This window comes from Leuciscus leuciscus, assembly GCF_965113295.1.
Source record: "Leuciscus leuciscus genome assembly, chromosome: 20".
NCBI lineage: Eukaryota > Metazoa > Chordata > Actinopteri > Cypriniformes > Leuciscidae > Leuciscus > Leuciscus leuciscus.
In genome coordinates, this window is record NC_138744.1 from 18,709,160 (window position 1) to 18,733,449 (window position 24,290).

At 38.2% G+C, this 24,290-nt stretch overlaps 2 protein-coding genes and 1 long non-coding RNA gene across 7 annotated transcripts in view; 1 reads left to right on the forward strand and 2 right to left on the reverse strand.

The window, feature by feature from the left end:
- The window catches only part of LOC309484678 (C-type lectin domain family 2 member B), a 36,676-nt gene that overhangs the window by 1,480 nt on the left and 10,906 nt on the right, over window positions 1–24,290 (forward strand). For 2 of the 5 annotated variants that reach the window (XM_082151022.1, XM_082151021.1), the window contains exons 3-4: window positions 6,400–6,513; window positions 10,563–10,702. In XM_082151022.1, the coding sequence (XP_082007148.1) occupies window positions 6,400–6,513; window positions 10,563–10,702 (254 nt within the window). Of the gene's footprint in view, window positions 1–5,828; window positions 6,315–6,399; window positions 6,514–10,562; window positions 10,703–10,795; window positions 10,948–11,045; window positions 11,147–13,942; window positions 14,459–24,290 lie in introns of those variants that run through there. The other 3 variants (XM_082151025.1, XM_082151024.1, XM_082151023.1) reach the window with 3 other exon arrangements.
- On the reverse strand, window positions 1,791–5,255 carry LOC309484681. Its single transcript, XR_014200937.1, has 3 exons — window positions 5,224–5,255; window positions 2,833–5,090; window positions 1,791–2,289 (listed from the first exon to the last, which is right to left on the reverse strand). It is a non-coding gene; the product is annotated as an uncharacterized lncRNA (long non-coding RNA).
- Window positions 14,194–23,355, reverse strand: trpv6 (transient receptor potential cation channel, subfamily V, member 6). Its single transcript, XM_082151018.1, has 17 exons — window positions 23,230–23,355; window positions 22,522–22,682; window positions 22,010–22,107; window positions 21,801–21,923; window positions 21,558–21,698; window positions 20,666–20,764; window positions 20,391–20,566; window positions 20,121–20,267; window positions 19,862–19,941; window positions 18,684–18,819; window positions 18,499–18,585; window positions 18,306–18,382; window positions 16,214–16,379; window positions 16,055–16,121; window positions 15,061–15,329; window positions 14,870–14,976; window positions 14,194–14,777 (listed from the first exon to the last, which is right to left on the reverse strand). Exons 2-17 carry the CDS (start codon window positions 22,650–22,652, stop codon window positions 14,519–14,521), a joined length of 2,163 nt encoding a protein of 720 aa, XP_082007144.1. The 5' UTR covers window positions 22,653–22,682; window positions 23,230–23,355; the 3' UTR covers window positions 14,194–14,518.

The window sequence follows — 24,290 nt, forward strand, 5'->3', positions numbered from 1 at the left end:
CTGTACCTATGCAAAAACTATTTGATGGACTTATTTTGGGGAATATTGAGAGTTGTAGTGGTAGTGCTTAGATTAATACAAAAAAAGTTTACTGGGCTACATAAATTGTCATGTTAATTGCCATTGCAGTTAACCAATACCGGTTACTACAGCAGCATATTCTTTACCTTTAAAATTACTAACATTGTTTTTTACAGTTTAGCTATATACCCATAGGCGTAATTTGCGGGTGGGACATGTCCCCACCACCAGTGCTTTAAGTGGGCCGGTACGCGCCGGTACACAGTACCGCCACTTCCAAATATAGCTCTTGAGCGTACCGCCACCTCTCCGTGCGCCCAGAACGTGCTTTTAGCGTACCGGTACGCTCATTTGCACATCTGTTTTAAAGGTCCCATGACATGCTACTTTTTGTAGGCTTTAATACAGGCCTTAGTGGTCCCTAGTACTGTATCTGAAATCTCTTTCCAAAAATTCAGCCTTGGTGCAGAATTATAGCCACTACAAGCCAGTCCCAGAATGAGCTTCCTTCAGACGGGCCGTTTCAGTGTCTGTAGCTTTAAATACTAATGAGGAGGAGAAAGGCGGCGCAAGGTGGAGGGTGGGTGTGGCCTTGACCATCTTGCGCAACGGTAACGTGGCGTGCATGTTTACGTTGGATATAGCAATGGCACGAAGACACGCAAGCTGTGTCCCAATGTTGAAGGCTGCATCCTTCGAAGGACGCAGACTTCAAGGATGCAGCCTATGCGTCCTCTGAAGGACGCTCCATGTAGCCTTCCTTGGATTTCCTAATTGCGCAGCCAGGTGTTCCCGATCACCGCTCCTGGCGCCAAGCAACAGTGCGAGAGGACAGCTACTATCCTGATCATTCATTTTGATACAGTAAACAGCTATGGAGCCAGAATTGGCTATTGTCATTCATTTTTATGTTTTATATTTTACTTGAGGACATGGTGAGGATGTTTTAGCCCCGGCGCTGCCAGGTCATGTATTTTCGGTTTAGCCTTTCTCGCGCTCGTCATTGGCAGCTGTCACAGTTGCCAGGCGACAACAGTCCTTCGTAGGCTAGACCGGTCCGAGCGCGTCAGATGCGCCCTTTGATATGGGACGCTGCTGTAGTGAGCAACAATTTGTTAATATTGTGACTAATTTTGTTACTTTAATTTTCGGAACTGCATATTTCGTTAAGTATTCACTTACAAATGTGAAGTAACCTAGGCTACTGAAGTACTTTTTTCCTCACATCACAATATGATTACATTAAACTACACAAAAGTAGCTAGGCCTATATAATGTAACAACCAGATATTACTGTATATTGAAAATATACAGAAGTAAAATGCAACATATACGCAGTAATGCAGTAGTAGCCTAATATAAATGCAGTAGTTATTAAAAGTACTTTTTTCAGAAAGCCGTCGATTGAATCAGCCCTGCAAACCTGTTGGTAGACAACTTAGTGGATAGTGGAAATATGCACTCAAACGCTCTGGAGACAATCCCAGATGATGTCCCACCAGCAGGAGGCCTTAGGGGCAGCCCATCCCGGTCCAGCAGCTCAGCTCAATAGAGTCTACATCATTTTTTTTCTTATTTTATGTATTGTAAAATTAAATGTTTATGTTGATTTTGATATGTTAACGTATTTTGTAAATAGTTGGAAAAAGTGCTTTAATGTAGCCTATAGAACAAATGATTTTCATTTACCAATTTTATTTGAAAAAATAAAAAGGTATAGAATTTGTTTCATGCAGAAAGTATTACTGTCATTACAAAAATAAACAATGTCCAGAACAATTCATTCTCTTTTATTTACACAATTAAAGTAGCATAAAAATAAATGTACATAATTTTTCTTTTAAAAAATAAAAGTGAAAAAAGTTAAACAAGAATATGTAGAACATTTTTCAATCATTCTCTCAAGAAGAGAAAATAGCCTGTCCATCCTCTCCCTTCTTTCCTGTGCACTCCTCGCCTCTGCCTCCCTCTGTAGTTGCATTTCTTCTCTGATCAAGTTCAAAAACCCGTCCTGTCTCGCCGCCTTCGTGCTGGTGCTCCTGCTGGTGCTACTGGTGGTGCTGGTGCTGCTGCCCCTGGCTCCTCCTCACCGTGGGCACCCACTACTGAACTCGGCCCTGGTGTGTCCTCAGGGATTGAGGCGATGAGGACAGGGGGGTTGGTGCATTGCCTCTGTCCCAAAACCTCATCCATGAGGACAAACCAGGGCCAAGTTTCAGCAGTGGGTTTCCCACTCACACGCTCACCTGTCCCAGGACACTTGCAATCCTAAAGGCAGAGCAAATGAACCATGGCTTGTTAACAACAACAGGACAATACATTTCAGCAAAGATGTGTGTATTACTTTTCTTATATATATATATATATATATATAATTATATATAAACCCATTTTTTCCTGAATTGTTCTAAAAAAGCAGAAAAGGGTACTTAACACAGAGGAGCAATCTTAAGTGCATTCAAGACATGCATACAAAATACTTAAGAAATCATATTTCTGTATACTAAAATTTGGTTAAAACCAAATAGCATGACAGCACTACAAAAACACATAAAAGTGAAACCCCATTGCCTTATCTACTGCTTTTCTTATTGTTTTGGGCTTTATTGGGTGAGTGATATTTCTTATAATACACAAGTGCAAATATAACAAATAGGTCGTTAAACTAATAACGTTATTATCACAAGTTTTGCCTAAAACGACATGATAAATGTAGCCACGCAATGGTGACGAAGGAGTTAAGAAGAAGTTTAAAAGAAATTTAACTCTGGTTTCGCTAGCTATTTGAGTAAATTAAAACATAATACTTACATTTAAATGTGAATTTGTTGTCCACCACCGATCTCTAGTCTCGGCCGCCTTTAAAAATAAGTAAATAAATGCTGTCGTCAACGGCGCGCAATGACTTATGGGGTAGAAAAGGCCGCTAAGTGTCCATTTATGTATCCTTCTTTTCACGGGGAAACGAAGGGTGCATTTGGCGTCGCTTTTGAATCAGGGAAGCCTTCGTCGCGGCGCGATGACGCAACCGGCCTTCAAATACGGACTTCGGAGGATGCAGAACTGAATTGGGACAGCCTTCATCGAGCCGCGTGACGCAATCGGCCTTCAAATGCGACCTTCCAAGGATGCAGCCTTTGAATTGGGACGTCCTTCGTCGCGCCGCGGTGACGCAATCGGCCTTCAAATACGGCCATCCGGCCTTCAAATACGGCCTTCGGAGGATGCAGCCTTCACTTTGGGACACAGCTGCAGTCTTTCAAGCATTTCAGTTTGACCCAGAATCTGATCCAGATGGAGAAGCAACGGATGAAGAAGTTGCAACTCAGCGGCTCCAGCAGGACGTTTTCCGAATGGTTAGTTTAAAATATTATGTCTGGATACGGTACTTTATTCGGATGGTTTACAGTTATTATCATGTAGCTAACGCTAACCTACTGTTGCCTTTTCATGAGAGATCTGTAACGTCTGTATTTATCTTATTACAATTACATCAAGCTCTGCGATCTTGAAATGCGGATATCGCGCGCGCCATATAACCAACAGGAAAACGGTTATCCAAATAACAAAGACGTGTACAACACTCGCGTTACAGTGTGTGTATTCACACACATAAACTGCATAGCTAATGTTACAGCCACATTCTACGTGTAAAATCTAGGTAACCATAAACAGTAAAGCAACAAACTTATATATCATTAGTTGACTTACTTGTCCGAGGTGTGTAGCTGAGCCAAAGAGAGTGATCCAGACTTTAGTTTCAGACGTTCAGCAAGCCCAGCTCTGTATTGACCCTTCGGTGTTCATTTGTACATCCAATTATTGAGCAATTGTTATGCTTCGCTCGCTCAAAAGCCATGATATCTCTCGTGGACAAACTAAAATCGCGCGCGCGCGTTCCTACTTCCTAGCGCATTTTCTCATGGGCGGAAAATATTTTCTGGGCGGGCAAAGCAGAGACAGGGGAGGTCACATTTCCTCCTTATGACATCATAAGGAGGAGATTCAAGATCAGCCCGGTTGAGCCTCCATTTTCTCAAAGGCAGAGAAAGATAGCAAAAGCTCGATTTACACCGATTTAATTTTTTTGAAACTTGGGGACCATATACAGGCTAGGGGAACTCATATTAATGTTAAAAAAACTCAGAAAGTGAAAATTTCATGTCATGGGACCTTTAATCCTTTGGCTGCGCTGACGCTTTTCAGAGCGCCCTTCACAATGCACGCTTCCTAATTCGTCCCACCGAGAGCAGAGACTATTACCCATACACCCTTGAGTTTTACAAGTGAAAAGCGCATACGTCGCTTTTGCCGCTGTCAGTGTCAACAACTCAACGTGGTTCGGAGAGGGTGTGTGAAACGCGCAACCATAGCTGCTCGGTTAAAATACAAATACAATGAACACTTAATATGCTCTCCTGGCTTCAGACTCTGAGTCTGAGTAGTAAAAGAAAATGATTTGTACAGTATTTCTCATTTTTCATTTGGTGTAGGCTACTGTGTATTTTGCTGAATCTGCTTTTGTATATTTTTCAAGGTTAAAGAAATGAACCATCTTCAAGACTCATGTTTATGTTCTACTCTTCTATGGTTATTATGTTATTATGTTTTATAATTTATTTTATAGCCTACATTTTGTTCAACATTTTTTCAATACCCTTTTGCACATTTTATTTATGTTCAGTAGCTCTTTCTACAGTAGCTCTTTCTAAGGGTATTTTTTTCAATACACTTTTGCACATTTTATTTATGTTCAGTTGCTCTTTCTAGCTCAAGCAAATCCACAAACTAATAAAATGATTTATTATTTTTTTATAAGGTCGTCTGTTGACTGCTGTATATAAAACCCCATCAATATAGTTGTTGTTACCCCTGGGGAGGAGGGGAGTCAGCAAAAAAATAAAAAAATAAAAAAATAATAATAATAATAATAGAGTACCGGCACCTCTTTTGGGCCACTTAAAGCACTGCCCACCACTATTTTCTAAGGTCGATATTGTCCCCACCACTTTTGAAACATCTCGCGGCACGAATGTACCAATACAAATAAACAAAACATCTCCAGTTAACTGACAGCTCGATGGTGTTTTAGGCCCCCAATGGCTCCTTAGAGGCAGCTAACCCTACCCTCAACCTTAAACCTACCCATCCCCTCGCTGCCTGGAAGGCGCTGTTGGGGGCTTAAAACACCAAGTGCCTAACTGGCAAGAGCATTAATTTCGTTCGTTTTTTAAATAAGAGACGATCTAGCGCTGAAATGTGTGTGTTTTTTTTTTTAAATCAACTGATCAAAGTGCTCGTTGCCGCTGCGATCAGTGGCGCGGATACTATGTTTGTTTCTGGCTCGCGCACAGTCTTCATTCGGACGCGCACTTCATACGTTGTGGAGAAACTCTCTATTCGTTCCGGTGAAATTAGAAAACAAAATGCACACAAAGTGTCCCTGCCTGTCTGATATACAACCACTGGAAATTATAATCGGTTTTGATGAGAAAAATATATATGAGTGCGGATTAGAACCCAGAACCTCTGTCACGCTTGGCAAAAGTTCTACCCCTGGACCACTTAAATACATGCTTAAAATAGTCGGATCAACATATAAAAGGCTTCATTGAACGACCACTTAAACCCAATCAATGTACTATTTATATCGATTGCTGGACATCGTAATGTTATTGTACAGCCCACCCCCACACACACACACACACACACTTTTTTAAACAAAGTTACGCCACTGGATATACCTGTGCAAAAAAATATTTGTGGGAACATTGTGAGTAGTGCTTCATTTAATACTAAACAGTTGATCCATAGCAGCATCCGATTATACCCAACCCAAGTGGTTTCTAGAAACATAGGTTACCATGGCCCCGCAGGCATGCATAAATTATAGATTGCTCTGTAATTTGATAAGAGTCTTTTGTATGACCATAGTTCACAATGTAAAACCCATATCTGGGACACAGCTGCATATCTTGCTCTCTGAAGGACAGCGGGTATCTTATTTTGTCCGGAGAGAGCTTCAAGGTCTCATAATAAGCAAGGGCACACGAGGACACAGAGCCTGTATTGTGTTACGGAGCGTCGTCATCAGACTGTACGTTGCTACAGTGACGGATGAACGTCTACAAAGCCCCTGCGCGCTGTCGAACCCACCCGTAGTGTGTAAGTGCGCATTACAGTAGCAAACTCTGTCTAGACGCGCGTTAGAAGAGACATGTACGTAAAACTGTGCAATTTCGGCAAGTACGCAGGCGGCAAGTCTGAGCCGAAAAAGCTGCCGCCAGACTCAGGTGATGAATGATGTTATTACACACTTCTTGATTTCTGTTATTTGACGGTTCATGTAACGACAGGATGTATTATGTTTTTCTCCAGATGCATCTGATACTGATACTTACCGGAAGGTTCGTGTTTACCGCATCATTTCACTGGTTCTTTTTGTCATCTGCGTCCTGCTGCTGATTGTGGTCCTTGCACTGTTAATTAAGTGTAAGTATAACTGTCTTTAAATGTAGGCCTAGAACTCGGAACCTATTAGGCTATTGTTTTACTAGTAACTTAACTCTTTTATTGTCTTTTGGCTAATTTGGTCAAAAATACGCTATCGTTTTTGATATTGGAAACAAGCATTGTTGTCAACAATATCTGAACAAACAAAATATAAGCTAACTTCAGTTTTTATTATTAATAGTATTATTACCCCATTACATTACATACAGAAATGTAAATGTATTACTTTTATTAATAATAATAATAATTATAATTCAATAAATGGTTTGACTATACTTGAAGAACCACTTATGGCCTTTGAACTTTCAAATGCAACTATTTTGTGTGTGTGTGTGTGTGTGAATTCAAATTGAATTTGAATGAAACATTTTTTTTCTAGGATCTAACCCTCAAAATAGGGCTGGGCGATAAAACGAAAACGATAATTATCGCGATATTTTTTTTTTCGCGATAAAAAGATATCAAGAGTTCGATAATGTTTATGCGCCAAAAGCGGAACGAAACTCATTTGTACCGCGCGCCACACGGACCATTTATCCACTCGGCTCAAGGTCCAAACGGCAGCGCAGGTAGCGCGAGCTCACTAGAGCAGATCAGTGGCGTATCCAGGACATTTTTACTGGGGTGGCCAAGATGGGACACAAAACTAGAGTGGGGTGGCCATATATACTATAAAGTAATGTTATGTAAACCTTTAAACTCTTATATGTAAGGTGGGAGGAGTTGGATCTAGATTAGAGGAAATAGAGGATTTTAATAATAGTAACAAAGTGCAAACTTTATTTTTAAATAATGGTACTATTTCATAAAATGTAAGATAGTCACAGGCCTATTTAGGAAATGTGTTTACTATAGTCTGTTATTAATTGCCATAGTGGGGGATATTATTTACTCAATTAACTTGGCCATTAACTTGTCCGAAAATGCATTTGTGTTTATCTGCAAAAAGGTTTACATACACTAGATTGCAGCCTAGGCTACTGTTAATGTAAATATAATGTTAGTGGTTTGTTTTTAAAGTCTACATTAGAGACCTGCGCGGGACGGATTTCTCACTTAATAATTCCTAAAAAGCTGACATCTCAGTTCATCGCCATCTCACAAATCTCTGTTATTATCAATGAAACTGGCAGCATAATTAATCTTTCATATTATCTACACTTTGTTTGATATAATAGATGATTTGCCAGTATGCAGAATTCAGCACTGAACAAAAAGTCCATTTTGAGTGGTGAGGGGATTCTATCTTAAATGCATCTGATTGGCCATTGCGTTCAAGAAATCAACACATATGTCTGTGATTGGTTACATTGTTCAACGCTGCAAACATGTTATAAATAGAGACTCTGGCCTGTAAATAGTTTCTATTTTGTTTTAGTTGTTCTTGTTGCTTTTGTGCAACAGATGAATGACAATTTATTCGTTTTTATTTGTTCAATTTATAGATCATTCTATTTTGCGGGAGTCCCGACTCCCGCGAATCGACACACGAGTGCATTACCGCCCGCGCCCGCACTCGGCCATCAGATCTATATTCCCGTGCCGCACTCTGTTGCGTTGGGTCCCGACCATACCTCTTAATCGACTGATTCCAGCGTTTTCATCGTTGTTGTATTGTTGCAACTGTGTGACGTCCTCTTGTTTCACGGACCAGCAGCAGCAGGTGCACCGTGCAGCGCGCGTGCTCTTATCTCATGGGTCATCTGACCTGCATGGCCAAACGTCCGCTGAGCAGAAATCAGCTCTCACAGTCTCAGTACGACCGATACTGTGTTAGTTAAAAATGTGAAACTGGCCCTAAATCAGTTGATCAGCTGTCATCACTGATTGACAACATTTCTCGTTTCTTGTGTTGACGAACTTGACCTACCTATCAGATCTGGGGTGGCCGCAGGGGTGGCCAATGAGCTTTCAGGGGTGGCACCGGCCACCCCAGGCCACCCCCTAGAATCGCCATTGGAGCAGATGTGTTTAATCTGATCGGTCTCGGTCACGAGATCCAGTGAGAAACGCTTGAATTCAGCGAAGAGAACACAAATGTCTCAGTGATCTAAACCGTTTAAAGGCAGATGAAACAGCGCTGACAAACAGGAGAAACACTGTGCGCAACGATACAGTCAGAAGGCTTTTCCGTCTACAAATTCTCATCATTTACCATGGATTTACTGTAACGTTAGCCTAGTAATATATATATTAACAGATGTTACTGTTTTTGTTAATGAACGTAAATTTAACATAGTAAATCTGCATCCTAACTCAAGCTAATACTACTGTCAACTCACTGTCAAATATAGTTCCGAGACAAAACATGTAATATTAATATTGCAGCCTGCACTGCAAACTGTGCTGAAGTTACGTACCATCAAAGTCAGGCAACACAAACCTGTTTCAATACTTGAAACAATATCCCCCATTAGCACATGCAGAAACTAAGAAATTAATTTTCCAATAAAGATATTTATTTTGTTAAGGAAAAATGACAAATGTTTGAATGTTCTACCTCAGATTTGTGAAATGTTCACCTGTTTGGCAAGTGTTTGTCATGATATGTTCTGACAATAAAGAGTAGTTTAAAACCACAATTAACGCTCTGGTTTCTACAACTTTCACCTAGTAGCTAGCAAAAATCTGCCTTTAAACTTGAAAGAAATAAAGATTTTACATTTATCGTAATAATTATCGATATTGACTGATATAAAACAATGATCATGATAATAACGCCGAGCCCTACCTTAAAACACACTGTTTGCTGATAGGGGACAATGGTGCTAAATGCATGGATGTCATTTTCTCCTTGCACAAAACTTACAGCTGTATGCACACTGTTTATAAACCTGTTAATAACTAATAGCAGAATAATACAGAAGCTGTTATATAATGTATTGTAACATTATGAAAGGCCAAAAGAAATGAAAAACAGGAAAAGTCCGTATTTATTTTTATTTTTTTGCCAGAGTAGTATCCCAAATTCTCTAACATTTTTTTATATTAATTTGTGTTACTCCATAATGATTGAATTAAAACCACTTTATCATAATACACTTTGATACAAAAATAAAAAAAACAGACATTTTCCTTAAAAGTGGTCTAGACCCGTTGTACCATAATCAAGAATGATTAAAGGAGTGGTTGATTATGATTTAACTTTTTTTAACTTTAGTCAGTGTGTAATGTTTCTGTTTGAGCACAAACAACATCTGCAAAGTTACAACGCTCAAAGTTCAAAGCAAAGGGAGATATTTGCTTTTAAAGAAATTGCTTTTTAAGGACTACAACAAACGGCTGGTAGGGACTACACAAGCTTCCTCCTGGGTTAGTGACATCACCAACCCTAGAATTGACATAAACCCCGCCCCCTGAACACGATTTATAGATTATCAAGACAGAGTATGCTAATCATGTTGTCACTTCTTGAGTCTCTCCATCATTGTCTGAATCCGGTTTGAACATAAAAGGCTAAAAGTTTTTGAAATGTTCAGTGCATGTCTGAGTGTAAGCTCCGCCCTCTGTGCCTCGAGCAGCAGCTCATTTGCATTTAAAGGGACAGACACAAAACGGTGCGTTTTTGCTCACCCTCAAAAAGTGACAATTTTAACATGCTATATAAAAATATCTGTGGGGTATTTTGAGCTAAAACTTCACATACACACTCTTGGGACACCAAAGACTTATTTTACATCTTGTGAAAAGGGCATTATACCACCCCTTTAAGAATAATATTTGAATGTTTTTCACTATGTTTGTATGCATCACAAGTGGGTGCAGATCTTAGAACAATATAGGTGGGTTAAAATTATTACGTAAAAAGAAAATAGCATTTACCTTCAGAAAAATGTGATCAAAATAGAAAAGTTACACACAGTGACAAATATTGTAAAAACTTCTTGCACTAACTTCTTACATTAATTTACATTAATATGACTTTACAGTACAAAAAATAAGTCTAGTAACTATGGTATTTTGGTGGAAATGGTTATTTATTTAGAGGTCAGGCGTGCTGAAACATTGTTCCACTATGTTATAAACAGTGACTGGGACGCAGCCATGTCAGGTGGTAGAGGAGACGAACAGGTCTCCACCGGAACAGGAATGCAGCATGAATAAATGCCAAGAGGTTTACCAACAACCTCTTGAAGAAACTCGTGAGTTTGTGAACAACAGACATAGGGTTGTCTAAAAGTTATTTTTTTTTCCCACATGCAACTTATTTTTACGTCACTTCAGAGTTTTCTTGTTTCCCCACTTAAATGTATGTGTGCAGGGCATCTGTGCAGTGATTGTGGCAAGGGCTGGTTGACGTTCGAGAATACTTGTTACTTCTTGTCTCAAAACCGTCTGACCTGGCAGCTGAGCAGGGAGGAATGCCAGAGGAAGGGAGGAGATCTTGCCGTCATTACTAATCAACGTGTGCAGGTCAGTAATTCTGTAAATATGGTCAAATTAAAACTAACAGGAGTGAATCTCATTTAAATGTATTTTTATGCCTTTTCGACAATATCTCATCTCTGCAGATGTATCTGAGCAGGAAAGGGAATTTGGACTACTGGATTGGGCTAAGTCAAGTGGGGACAAATGAATGGACATGGATTAACAACACTGTATTGACAGTGAGGTGGGAAAAAATGTGACTGAAAACACATTGAAGGGCAATGTGAAAAAAATGCTTCGTTTTTTTACTACCCGAGTCGGTTACCTTAAGGATGTTTGTTTGTTTTTTTGCTGGCAAAACATTTCCAATGATTTTGTAAATTTTCAAAACAAACAAACAAACAAACAAAAAAACAAAACAAAAAAAAGTTATATCCATTTGATCTCCTTCTCCCCTACACACTGGAAGTGCCCTGCAATGAATGGTTACATACAAAAATTTGCATGCAGTGTCAACCTTGGCCTGGAGGGGCGATCATTGATTTTTGAAGAGGTGGAAAAAAATTTTCGGAACACTTTACAACAAGGTTTCTTTAAGGTTTCAAGTTTCAACATTAATTAACTTCATTAGTAAACACAGGGTTCTCAAGTTTTATCAAAAGCTTGGAGTGAGATCACATGCGGTTAGGGGAGGAGCCCTAATAACATGTTGCCTTAATGTAACTAGAAAGACTATTAATACAGTATAATATATAATTTAAAATAAAATTAAGAAATACATCTTCATTCCTTGCCATACCCACTAACATTTCCCTTAGTTTCAGATAACGTAAGCTAGCCAAACTAAGCCAAAGCTTCTGGCCTGGTTGCAAAGTAGTTGTAGAGTTTTTGACTGCATCAATAATAATGTATACGATGGGCTATATATTAAATGTTCTAGCCTAAAAATGTTAGACGAGCTTCCAACTTACCTTCTCCATCACGACGTGTGTTCGCGCGATGTTGTTGGTTACCTAGTAACGAACGTAGGTTGGCCGAGATTGTTCTGTCAACTTCCGTGTGTTCGCGCATCTATGTTGCCTAGTAACGAACGTACGGTGGCCGAGAATGTTCCGTCAACTTCCGCGCATCTATGTTGCCTAGTAACGAACGCAATCTGGCCGAGATACGTGCTGGCGGCAGGAAACTTCACTTTGGCCTCGTTTACACTGCAGGTCTTGATGCCCAATTCTGATTTGTTGCCTATATCCGATTTTTTTGACTGTCTGTTTACACATTCTTTAAATTGTGACCCATATCCGATTCATGTGTTTACACTTGCCATATAGGCTACTATCTGAAACATATCGCGCATGCTTAAAGGGTTAAATTCTCTTGCACAAATAGACGAACACAAAATATGTTTCATGCTCTGCGATATGCAAAGTTGCCAAACACCACTTTTGAATAAGAAACAATGTCTATAAAACTCGTTAAAACTCCACGAATCACAAGCGTGTCGGTGAGAACACTCGTTAAAACAACATACACACAGCCGAACTTGACTGCACATCACATATTTGACATTATTGATACTGCTTTCATTCGTAATGCAACGGACCGATCTACGGCACATACATTAAGGGCTGTTCACTGTTATACAATAAAGAGCCTGCACAGCGACAAGAAATAGAAATTAACACAAAAAAAACTGCCTAGAGCCTGTACTTACACAACACTGACAGGAGTTGCGCTCAGGAGTAGAGCAGCTGTGAACAATTTTCTTTTTTGAGCGGCTGCGGACAAATTCTTTCTATGCACACACAATATTACATCACAATCTGCGCGTATGTTTTAAAAATATAATTGAATATGTAAATAGTCCTAGCACTTTTTAAATTTAAATAGCCCACTTAAAGCGTTTATTACAAATAAATTACTAATTGCTTGAAATGAATAAATGTAAATTAACAAAAATTTTCGTTAAATTTACAGTCATATGAAAACACTTCCTGTGACCCTCTCCACATTCCTCTCCTACGATGACAACGTTTCGTCGGGCCATCCGTCCCTTTGCAGATCTGCGTCGGGGTTTCTCTCGTCATTAAACCGCGGAGACGTTGCCTAATGCCTCAGAAAATCCGATCTTCCTGTTTACATGACAGTCGCATTGGCACATATCCGATTTATTTCCACATATGAATGAGGCCTGAAACCGATCTGGAAATATCCGAATGCATGCGTTTTTTTCTTGTTTACACTGTCATAGAACACATCCGATCTGTGTCACATGTGAGCAAAAAATCGGAATTGGGTCACATTTCACTGGCAGTGTAAACGGGGCCTTAGTGTGCCTGCGCCTCTTATACAGCGTTATATATAAAGCTTGCAGGACAACTTGGCTGGCATTGCCTTTTCAGCGTGAGAAATACACGGTGTGGCGTGTGAGCGTGTGAACTGGTTGAATTGCGTGTGTCTCACGGCCAATGCGTGAGACTTGAGAACGAACTAACAATGATCAATACTGCAACAGCATCTAACTTATTTATATTAGTTAATTCAGCATTTACTACTACATTTGTAAGTATATACACATTGTATCTGTTAACATTAATGCACAGTGAACTAACATGACCATGAATGTTTTTATTAACTAACATTAACAAAGGTTAATAAATGCTGTAAAAATATTTGTTAATTGTTATTTCATGTTAGTTAATGGATTAACTAATGTTAACAAATAAGACCTTATTGTAACCAAAATGTTTAAGTTTAGTTCCAACATTAAGTTTTCTAAGTGGACAGTAATAATAATATGGATATAAAAAATGTAATTCAGGGATGTAACTTATTGCCAAATTTTTTGTTGTTGCAGCAGAAAAATATAAATTAAAAATAGGAAATAAACTCGAGGAGGCACTTTTTACACCTTGTCCTTCAAGCCACCATGAGTAATTAATCATATGGTTACAAAAACATACAATGATTGTAAAATGAATGTATTTGTTTAAATGTGATTTAGTAGCTAATAACTGACTATGCTTCTTCCGTGTGCACACAGATATTGGGAAAAAGATTCCTCTCCTGGAGATTGTGCCATTCTGGCTGCAAATAACCCACCTGAACAGAGCTGGCGCCCATCTCAGTGCAAGTTATATTTACAGTACATCTGTCAGAAGATCTAGATGTCAGAAGATCAACTACACCAATCAAAACCAACTATACATCTGGATATCATTACTCAACACCTAATCTAATTATCTTTTCTCTAAGCGTGCCATGAAGCATAGATGCAGAAAAATTTTTTTTAGAAACTTTTTAGAATAGTTTTATTTGTATTACAACTGCACTCATTTCTAACTGTACTGATCATTTACACAAAGCTGGTTTATATGCACTAAATATGGCTAATATTCACATGATAATGTACTGAATTGCGCATACATTCTTTTTGAAATGTCTCTTTTTGTATTTCTTAATTAAACTTCCACCTTTACATGTAACAATATTGATGTTGCATATCTATATGTTTGCATATTATTAAACAATAAAATAATACAGAATAATGTAACAGGAACCCATTAAATATTAGCAATGTCATTTCACCTAAACATTTCTACTTGATCTTGGGCCATTTTTAGATGTACTTGAAATCCGGGCAATCCACATTTTCTTCCTTTTCACATTCTATACTCTGGCGAATGAGTTGCCAGCATTGTTTTGGCCTCCTTTTGGTTCTAGCCATGTTGCTCTCAGTAAAATGGCTTTGCATTGGATAATTTCCACTGTCGCTCTTGCCTGTTTCCTCCTTCTCCTTGGCTGATTCTCCATCCTTAGAGAATGCGTTAACGTAGCGTCTCATCTTTTGCACCAATAGATCATTGCGATCCTCCACTCTGGTATCAAGAGATATTATGAAAGAATAAGAAAAAAATTTGAGCGTTTCGTGATGCTTTTGTATTAACTTTGTGATTCCGGGTGTCCTTACCGGAGGTACCAGCATTCTCCAAGGCCAAACTCCAGGCCACAGACACCCAGTCTAGGCCACAAGCGCAGTGATAGCCTCCGTTCCAGCATCAGAGTAGTGGCCACCACCTGTGAACAGAGAAACCCATTTTCACCCAACATGCTTCCAGAACAATAAATGTGCGACTGAACTAGTCTAGCTACAATACCAACCTGTGTCCTCCAGAGTTCGTCACGTTCCTGGGTGACCCTCCACTGCGTGTCGCTCATCATGGCGATCAGGAGGTTGAACAGGAGGATGTAAGAGACCACGCTGAAGCAGACGTGAACAGAGTGCACAACTGGATGTGTGTAGAGAGTGTGATCCACTGGCAAGTCTATCAGACCGATGCTCAGCTCAAACTGAGTGAAGACGGTGATGGGGAACGAGCGGTATGGCGGTAAAGCTAAAGATTCTTGAGTCATGTAGAAGACCCACAAGCCTGAGGAAGGAGACGAGGAAGGAGACAAGGAAGTCATTATTTACATTACAAACTCACAATAGTGCTGGGTAGTAACTGATTATTTGTAATTTGTATTACGTAATCAGATTCCAAAAATTAAGTACTTGTAATTAGATTATAAACCTTAGTCAGGATACAGTTTTCAATTAAATGCGGATGAAAACGAGGCTGTGAGGGATAAAGGTCCTAGATCACTAGATCATACGCCGTACTTCTCTCCCTCACAGCCACATATTCATTCCTGTCAAAAATTAAATATGGCGCTACCCTGACTAAGGTCTATTAAGGTCAGATTAAATAATCAGATTACATTTACTTTTTATGATTCATAAAATGCAGTAAATTGTTCATAACTTATTATAAAAAATTTAATTCTAAAAAAAGCTTACTGCTTTATGCCTTCAAAAAGTTGTATAAATTAATTTATCAACTTCTAGTTCCTTCACAAACCCCAGGAAACCCTTATGTAATGTAATTTAGGCTAAAGTTTAATGTTGTTGATGATAAAAAATGGCATATTTTCATTCTCTTTGTATTTTTTATATCAAATTGGTACAAGTTTATCCTATTCAAAACTCATCTAAAAGTAGTCCGATTGTATTGTATCGTCATGTAATTTGAAATCAGTAACGGACTACAATTTGTAAGCAATTTACCCAGCACTGCGCATTAAGATATGGTGATGCAACTGTATTTGAACTAACCGGTTGAGGATCCAATGAGGAAGATGAGAGACAACCACATGAACTTTGTCAAATCTCCAAATATTGTCTGCAAAACAACATCCACACAAATACATTATTAAGCTATGCTGGGTCTACAAACCGACAACAGTGAGAGGCTGGCTCAGCAAAATGCTCCACCTTCTGAATCACAATGACATAGGGTCCCAGCATCTCAAAACCTCGGGCGAAGTACATAACATTGGACCAGCCGAGAACCAGAGCCCAAGCCATCGGCACAAGCTCTCCTGCCATTCCAGTGGTGCGCATCACACACAAAATCACAACCAGACACGCGTAGCTTATCCTGTCGCAGAAATGCAAGGAAATTCAGTATAAGTGAATGGATGTGAGTCAAACTGATTTCATTCAACAAAAATGCAGAGGTTTTCAAATATTTTGATGCCAAACCCTCCAATATGATTATCCCCTAGCTATGGACCAAGTTCTATACAGCAATCACACATTAAAATGATCAAATGTGACAATAAAGACTTTTACATTGTCACAAAAAATATATATTCCAAATCAATTCTGTTCTTTTGAAATTTCTATTCATCAAAGATTCCTGAAAAACTGTTTTCAACATTGATAATAATAAGAAATGTTACTTGAGCACCAAATCAGCATATTAGAATGATTTCTGAAGGATCATGTGACACTGAAGACTGGAGTAATGATGCTAAAAATTCAGCTTTGTCATTTCAATTATGTAAAAAACAAAACAAATGTATGTATATTTACAGTATATTGTGATACATATTGGGTTCTTGGACCCATAGGCGTCGATTTCGGGGGGGACGGGGGGGACGCGTACCCACCAGATTTTGTCATGAGTCATTTTGTACCCACCACTTTTAACTTCAGTCCATATTAATTTGACTATTGGTTCAAATTTTTTTTTTTTACCGTTTTCAGTGGTTATGAGGAGCAATATGAGAGAGAAATTTGGTAATCATTGTCTGACCCAACAAAAAAACATTATAATATTCATTTTATTTTATTTTTCGTGTTCGCATTTATGAGGGAAAAAACAACGTGTCAGTTCTGAGCGTGTCAACGTGAGCGCTCTGAAAGCGGCACTAAAAGACTGCTTTAAAACTTTCACAGAGACCTCAAACAGAACAGCTGCCTTTCTTTAAATTGAATTTCGTTTTGTATTAATTATATCTTCATTTTAATCGATGTTTCGTGAACCAATTGCCTGGATTTAATAAATAAGAAGTAAATATAGCAGAATCACGACATGGAGGCGCCGGCAAGTGAACTGGAGTTTGTCTCATAAATGAACCGAAACTCAGCGTATAATGCACATTCACATTCAGAGCGTATTTAGACACATTTAGACGCATTCATAATCATTACTTTTACCGGTCCTTTTTGGCAAGCTTTATGCGTGCGGTCGTGCGCTTGAGTGCGGCTATATTACGTAAACGCTCATTATATCCTGTAGGCTATAAGTAATTAAATTAATATAAAGGGGCGATTTGTCCACGAATGACTTAAATGAACAACTACTAACTAGAAAAAAAAACTTTTAGTCGGAAGCACAGTAGCGGTTTTTGGCACGGGCAAACCGGGCAATCGCCTGGGGCGGCATTTTTGGGGGGGCGGCGCCGCCGGCTCGAAGCGGGTCTCGCCCAGGGTGTAACTCAATGTAGAACCGCCACTGCGGAAGCAGCCCTTATTCCACATACTTTCGATTTCGAACCAGGCAACAGGACATCTGGTGAGCGAGCGACCCTGCGGAATGAACGAGCGGAGCGGAATATTCAGAAATGCGCTCTCCACTCACGAGCTCTGATCGGAACAAACCCGAACCTCACTGTCTGCTGAACTTGCGCAAAAAAATCAAAATATAACCAGCTTTTTAAAATGGTTTTTAAAACTAAACACTATTTTAGCACAAATTATGAGCTTATTGGCGATTTTTTTTTTTTATAATTATTGACAAAATTCGAATAGGCTATAGTAAAAGTTTTTTCTTTTCTTTTTTTTGAAAGTTTTGGGTGGGCCTGTTGAAAAGTGCCTGAGCTACAGGACATCGTCTTTCAAAACATAACATGCACGAAAGAGAGAAAAAAAATGAATGCGTCATTGTACCCAGCACTTCTGAAATTGCACTTCCGAATGCGTCTCTGTCCCCAGCACATTTCAAACCAAACTGACGCCCATGCTTGGACCCCATTTGAAAACCCCTGTGATAATAGACTTTACAACAAGATAAACTCACAAAGTGACATGGAAGGGGCCTCCAAGTGCAGACTGGCCGAAGTAGCGTTTAGCCCCCACTTTCAAAATACTGGGAATCTGAAAATGATTCAACATAAGGTATGAGTGTTTTGGCATAATACCAATAACACTTTACATTTCATAGTATAATGTTTTTAAAGTCAGACTGAGTTGTGTGGGGAAATTTTGCTGACCTCTATCAGCAGAATAACGATGGCTCCTATGAGACTGATAATTTCTCCAATTAAACGCAGGTGATCTTTATAGGTCTGATAGCTCTCCTAAACACACACAAACACAGAGAGAGAAATTAGGTACTTGCAAACATATATAAAAGTGCTTTGATATACAGAAATATAAAAATAATAATGTTTCACACCGTGAAGCTTTTTTGTATTTTTATGGTGTTGTCGTTGTCTGCTTTGGTGTAATTCTCAGGAATGTCCTTCAGGGGGCGGTATATACAACACAAAGTGAATATGCTAATGTACAGCAGGTACACCAGCATTAATAACCTGTAAACAGATTAATAGTGCAACATCATTAGTTTGACTGAAATTATAAACATCATTTCATATATTGTGTAAGGCTTCATTGCACACTACTGCTATCAAAGTGAAATGTTTTCTGATAAAATCAGAAAAAATGCTGAATATGTGGAAAGTTTGACGCCGTTTTGACAGTCAACAGAAAAAAAAAAAATTCAGGTACGACAATGAGAACAGAAAAATGTTCCTTTAAACCTCCACGTCACATTACACTACATTTTGGACATAATTATATCATAATTATATTTTCATGATATTACATTTGATATAATATACTATAATTTGTAGCTCAAACAGTAAAGCATGCAACAATTCCCAGGGAACGCATGAACTGATTAAAATGTGTATCTGGACTACAATGCAAGTAGATAATATAATATAATAGTAATATAATATAATAATTGCATCACAAAATGTAATTAATTGACCTAAAACCAGACAAACCAGTTGCCTTAAAGATTATCTGCACTTGATCATTTTTGTAATTAACACAAAAATAAAAAATTTGTGGATTTTTAAGACAAAGAAATTAAAGAAACGTAGATATCTGAGTAATGATTTCTTGATTTAAACTAGTAAAAATAACCAAAGATCTGCATATTTGTTTAACACCATTTTCAATTACAAACTGAAAACTTTTGATCAGTTTTGGTCGTTTATTTACACGACAACAGCGTTTTGAGGGCCTGAAATGCAAACTTTTGACTGGGTTTTTAAAGTGCAAGTATTTGAAAATGATATCGATATTTTCTCTGTGTAAACTACAAAAACTTGAATTTGTGAAAACTATAGGCTTGTGGTGTTTCTTTATAAAGTGACATCGCCAACTACTGGCCTGACAGCACAATACAGCTTTTTTAGTTGCGAAAAAACGCAAAGGAAAAACCTTTCTGTTTTTAGTACCGTACATCATTGACGTGTAAACGTACCCTGAAACAGCTGAACATTTTTCTATAGTTTATTAATTAAATAAAAAGATGTGTTTTTATTGTATGTGATAGTTTGGCACCTGAAGTAATGTTTCCCATACAGATTCCACTTCAGCCTTACAAGCTGTCGCACTGGAGTCAACTCAAGAATCCTCCTGGCCTGAGACAGAGACGATGCACAAAGCACTTAGTTAAGAGATGAACTAACAACACCCCAGCTAAAGCACTTTGGCTTAGTCTGTTATTTATTATCATTAATGTTTAAGCTGAGTTTGTCCTGTTCTTCTTTGTCAAGGCCTGTTTGATATGCTGTAATGTGTCCTGCACACATTTACACACCTCTCTTTTCGGACTGCTGACAATAACCTCAAGCACTGAGAGGTCATCCACCCTGGAGTCAATCTCAGTAAGGTCATAAAGGTTGGAGGTCAATGGTCCCAAACTCCACTGAATAATGCGTCTTCGGTTAACCAAGTGCTGGAAGGCCTGTGCAGCATCACAAAAACAGTCGCCCATGCTCTTTAAAAGCTGCAAAATGTTACTTTGCAATCCTGTGACAGAAAAGATGCATGTTTTTGGAAGAGGTGCATGAAAAGATCTCTTTCTCACCACAAGGTTGCCCTCCTTGGCAGCGAGTTTGAATGGTGTGAGGCCTCTGTAGTTGGGAATCTTGTCTAGAGGGATTGAGGCGTCCAGATCTGCATCTTGTGACATCAGAATGTCAAAAATCTGACATGCAGTTGTTTTATTGGGCTGCAAAACCAACAGATGCAGGATGGTATTACCTGTTCATGAGAGAAAGAAAGTTACAAACACATTTGCAGATCTACATGTCAAATTGGGAGTAAAACATTTAATTAGGCCAGTAAGTTCTTTTCTCTTACCAAGGGAATCCTGGGCCCGAATATTGGCCCCAGCTTTTATCAACATGGACATAATTTCTTCATTACCCACACAGCTTGCAAATGCCAGGATGTGTTCACCTACATTTACACAATTTATTTATTAATGTTTCTATGTAAATATGTATGTAACAGTCATGGGAAATAGTAATAGTCATCTCTCTTGATGCTCATCTACATTTCAACTTAACATATTTTTAATTAAAAGGATAGTTCAAGCCATTCTCGATGTATGCCTTTCTTTCTTCACATAAACACAAACTAATGCAAGTGAATGGGTGCCGATAGGTTGATGCTTGAAAAACCACACACAACGATCCCAGTGGATGAATCAATGTCTTCTGAAGTGATCTTGATTTGATTTATATAATTGATTCAAATCAAAAATAGAAATCAAATTTCATAGTTAAGTGAAACGATAGGTGTGTGTCAGAAAAGTAATAAACCAACGCTTCCGGCGAACTACCCTAGGCGCGCTCACAAGTTCAGCTTTTTGTCATAAATATAAGTGTGTTAAATTTGCATGGAAGAACAGAGGATGCCACTTCTCGCGTGAGCTTCGCAACATACTTACATCATGAAGTCTTGTATGACAGTAGCCTGGAAGCAATGATTTATAGTATTTTTCTTACACACATCTATCGTTTCACAGAATACATGCATCTACTGAGATTAACGTCACGATTGCTGTGTGTGGTTTTTCAAGCATCAAAGGAGTGGCAATTTTTCAAAAAAAATTGTGTAATCTGAAGAAAGAAATATGACATTGGGAATGGCATGTAAATGATGAGAGAGTTTTCATTTTTGGATGAAGCATCCCTTTAATAAAAATAATTCCTAAAGACGATTAATAGAAGAGAAACATCCATCTCACCAAAGTACAGAAGTCCTCCTCTTCTTTTTCGGAAGTACATGCCCGTGACCCTGGGTGTTGCTACATCACCCCCTCTTGTTATCAACTCCTGGACTATGTTAACATTCTGGTTAACTGCAGCAATGTGAAGGGCTGTTAAACCTGTCAATCACAGCATACATCCATGAGATCTTCTAGAACAAATAGTTACAAAATTGTGTTTTTTAATGTTTGAGGAACATTTCGATTTGTTAAAACAACGACCTTGGTAGAGTTCAGAGGTCATAGGCTCGTTGATGAGCTCAGGTGCTCCATCCATTAATGCCACAGCCGCTTCCAAATTATCATTCATCACAGCAACATGCAGAGCCGTCTCTCCAAGCTCACCTGGAACGCACACACAGAGTCAGATGTGTTTGTCATTCAATGTGCCAGTTATATAATGGCAAATAATGGCAAAAACTGTGGTTTACCTCTCTCAAAGATATTTGTAGATGAACAGTCAAGCAGTTTCTTTATGCAGGCTGCGTTATTCTCCTTAGTGGCGGAAAACAGGGGGATGTCATTTACTCTGCAGAACAGAAAGAGACATGACTACAACCGTAGGTGGGAGCTGAAATCAGGACATCTTTTCCCTTTATTAGTGCTTGCAAGGCTTGTTGATATTCTTTTAACATTATTTTCCTTCATTAATTTACTTAATTTCTACACAAATTTCTGTAATTAATCCAGACTCCATTAAAACATTTAGTAAATAATTAAGTAAAAAAATTAAGATATTTAAGATTAAACTTAAATCTCCTTTTGATTTACACTGTTAAATTATTACAAACATTACATATATTTATACAGAATCAAAATCGAAATCCTAAACTTATCAGGATTTTGGCATTATTCTTTTACTGCCTTGCAATCACTAGCATTTCCTTCTTGAAATGTAAATGTAGTGCCTAATTTATTATATTGATAATAGTTAGTTATTCACTTTTTGTTGTGCATGAGGAAGGTCTCATCCAACATTTCATTCCATCCTTTTCTATGATGAAGGCGGAACTTGAGTTGGTTCCACCAGTGATTTATCTCTCCTGCAGCAGTTCTGGAGATGGCTGGTGACATGGTTTCTGGAGGAGTGTGAGACCAAAAAGACTGACAGAAAAAAAAGAAAAAGGTGATTTTCAAAAATGTATTAGGAATTTCTGCATATTTAAATTAACATGCAGGTGAAGCGGTTTCCCTCCTCATCGGCTCATTCAACATTACTTATAATCAGTATACGTTATCTTCATAATTAAAAAGATCCTTTAAATGTAACGATTCTTTTAAAAATGATTATTACACAAACTTTGATGAACTGTTTTTGTACAATGTACTCAAACACTTAAATTCCTTTTATCTGTGTTATTTAATAATATAGTAATTAATATAGAAATATATTTTCTTGTATAAGTATACATATACAAGAAATTATTGTACTATATTAATTAAATAATAATTATTACTACAACTAATAATAATAGAACAAAATTAACAAAGCACATTTTTAAGTTAACAATATTTTACAAATCTTCGGCCAAATTGAATAAAAAAATGCAGAAAAACAACCAGTTTCCAGACTATCCACTTTCATAACATTACAATCAGTTATTTATGCACTTGCTACAAGATGCCTGCATTCAAAGCAATATTCACCTACCTTACAAAAATCCTAAAGACGTTATTCCAATGTTATTTTTAGTAATTGGTGTATAGCATGTTTGTTTCAGTGTCAGTGGACAATAGAAAAATAAGCAGTCTGACATCAGTATTTATACTTTAAGCTGAGCCAAGAAAGGAGGGAGGAGGACGTCACTCACACAGGTGGACAATAGAAGAGGACTCTGATGTTTAGGAGCTCAGTGAGTGACCCAATAGTTCAGGACAGATTGGGACAGTTATGTTAAATACTTGTGCTTTTAGTTAAATGTTATGTTAACAACTTAAAGGGATAGTTCACCCAAAAATGAAAATTCTGTCATCATTTACTCACCCTCAAGTTGTTCCAAACCTGTATGACTTTATTTCTTCTGCTGAACACAAAGTAAGATATTTTGAAGAATGTTGGTAACCAGCCGATGGACCCCATTGACTTGGGGTATTTTTTCCCATACAATGATAGACAATAGGGTCCATCAATGGTTTGATTACAAAATAAGATTAAAAATATATTCTTTTGTGTTCAGCAGAAGAACAAAAGTCATACAGGTTTGGATCAACTTGAGGGTGAGTAAATGATGACAGAATTTTAAAATGTTTCCCTTTAAATACTAGCTTTAAACAAATCCTTTAATATTCAAGATTACTTTCTTAGGATTTATTTATTTAAATTAAGTAGTCTACTTGATTGGATTTAAAGAAAAACTTAAAGGGGCTTTCAACTGTATACCTCTATGGAGTTTCGAGATTGGTCCGTGGTCCATATTTTCCGGTCCTCGCCAATCATCATGAGTAAGCTAACGTTACCTGAAACAAAACCATATCAGTCAACACTTTTAAAAACACTGTGTCAGATAAATGTACTGCAAACCTGTTCCAAACCAGCTGAGGAATACCAGGATGTTCCAGATGATTCAAAACAATCGTCAGTGGCCGGAACACTCACCTTAATGTAAACGCGGTAGGTTTTGAGGTGCAGGGCCCAACGTCCGATCAACTGTGCGATCAATGAGCGTTTGTTCTCCTCCACTGAACACTGGATCATTCAGGCCTAAATCCACA

Coding starts and splice junctions, on each gene's coding strand:
- trpv6 (XM_082151018.1), bottom strand. CDS start 22,652: ATGTCACCAGCCATCTCCAGAACTGCTGCAGGAGAGATAAATCACTGG. Junction 16,122..16,213: donor ATGTCATTGTGATTCAGAAG/GTGGAGCATTTT, acceptor GTTGTTTTGCAG/ACAATATTTGGAGATTTGAC. Junction 15,330..16,054: donor CCTCATTGGATCCTCAACCG/GTTAGTTCAAAT, acceptor CTCCTTCCTCAG/GCTTGTGGGTCTTCTACATG.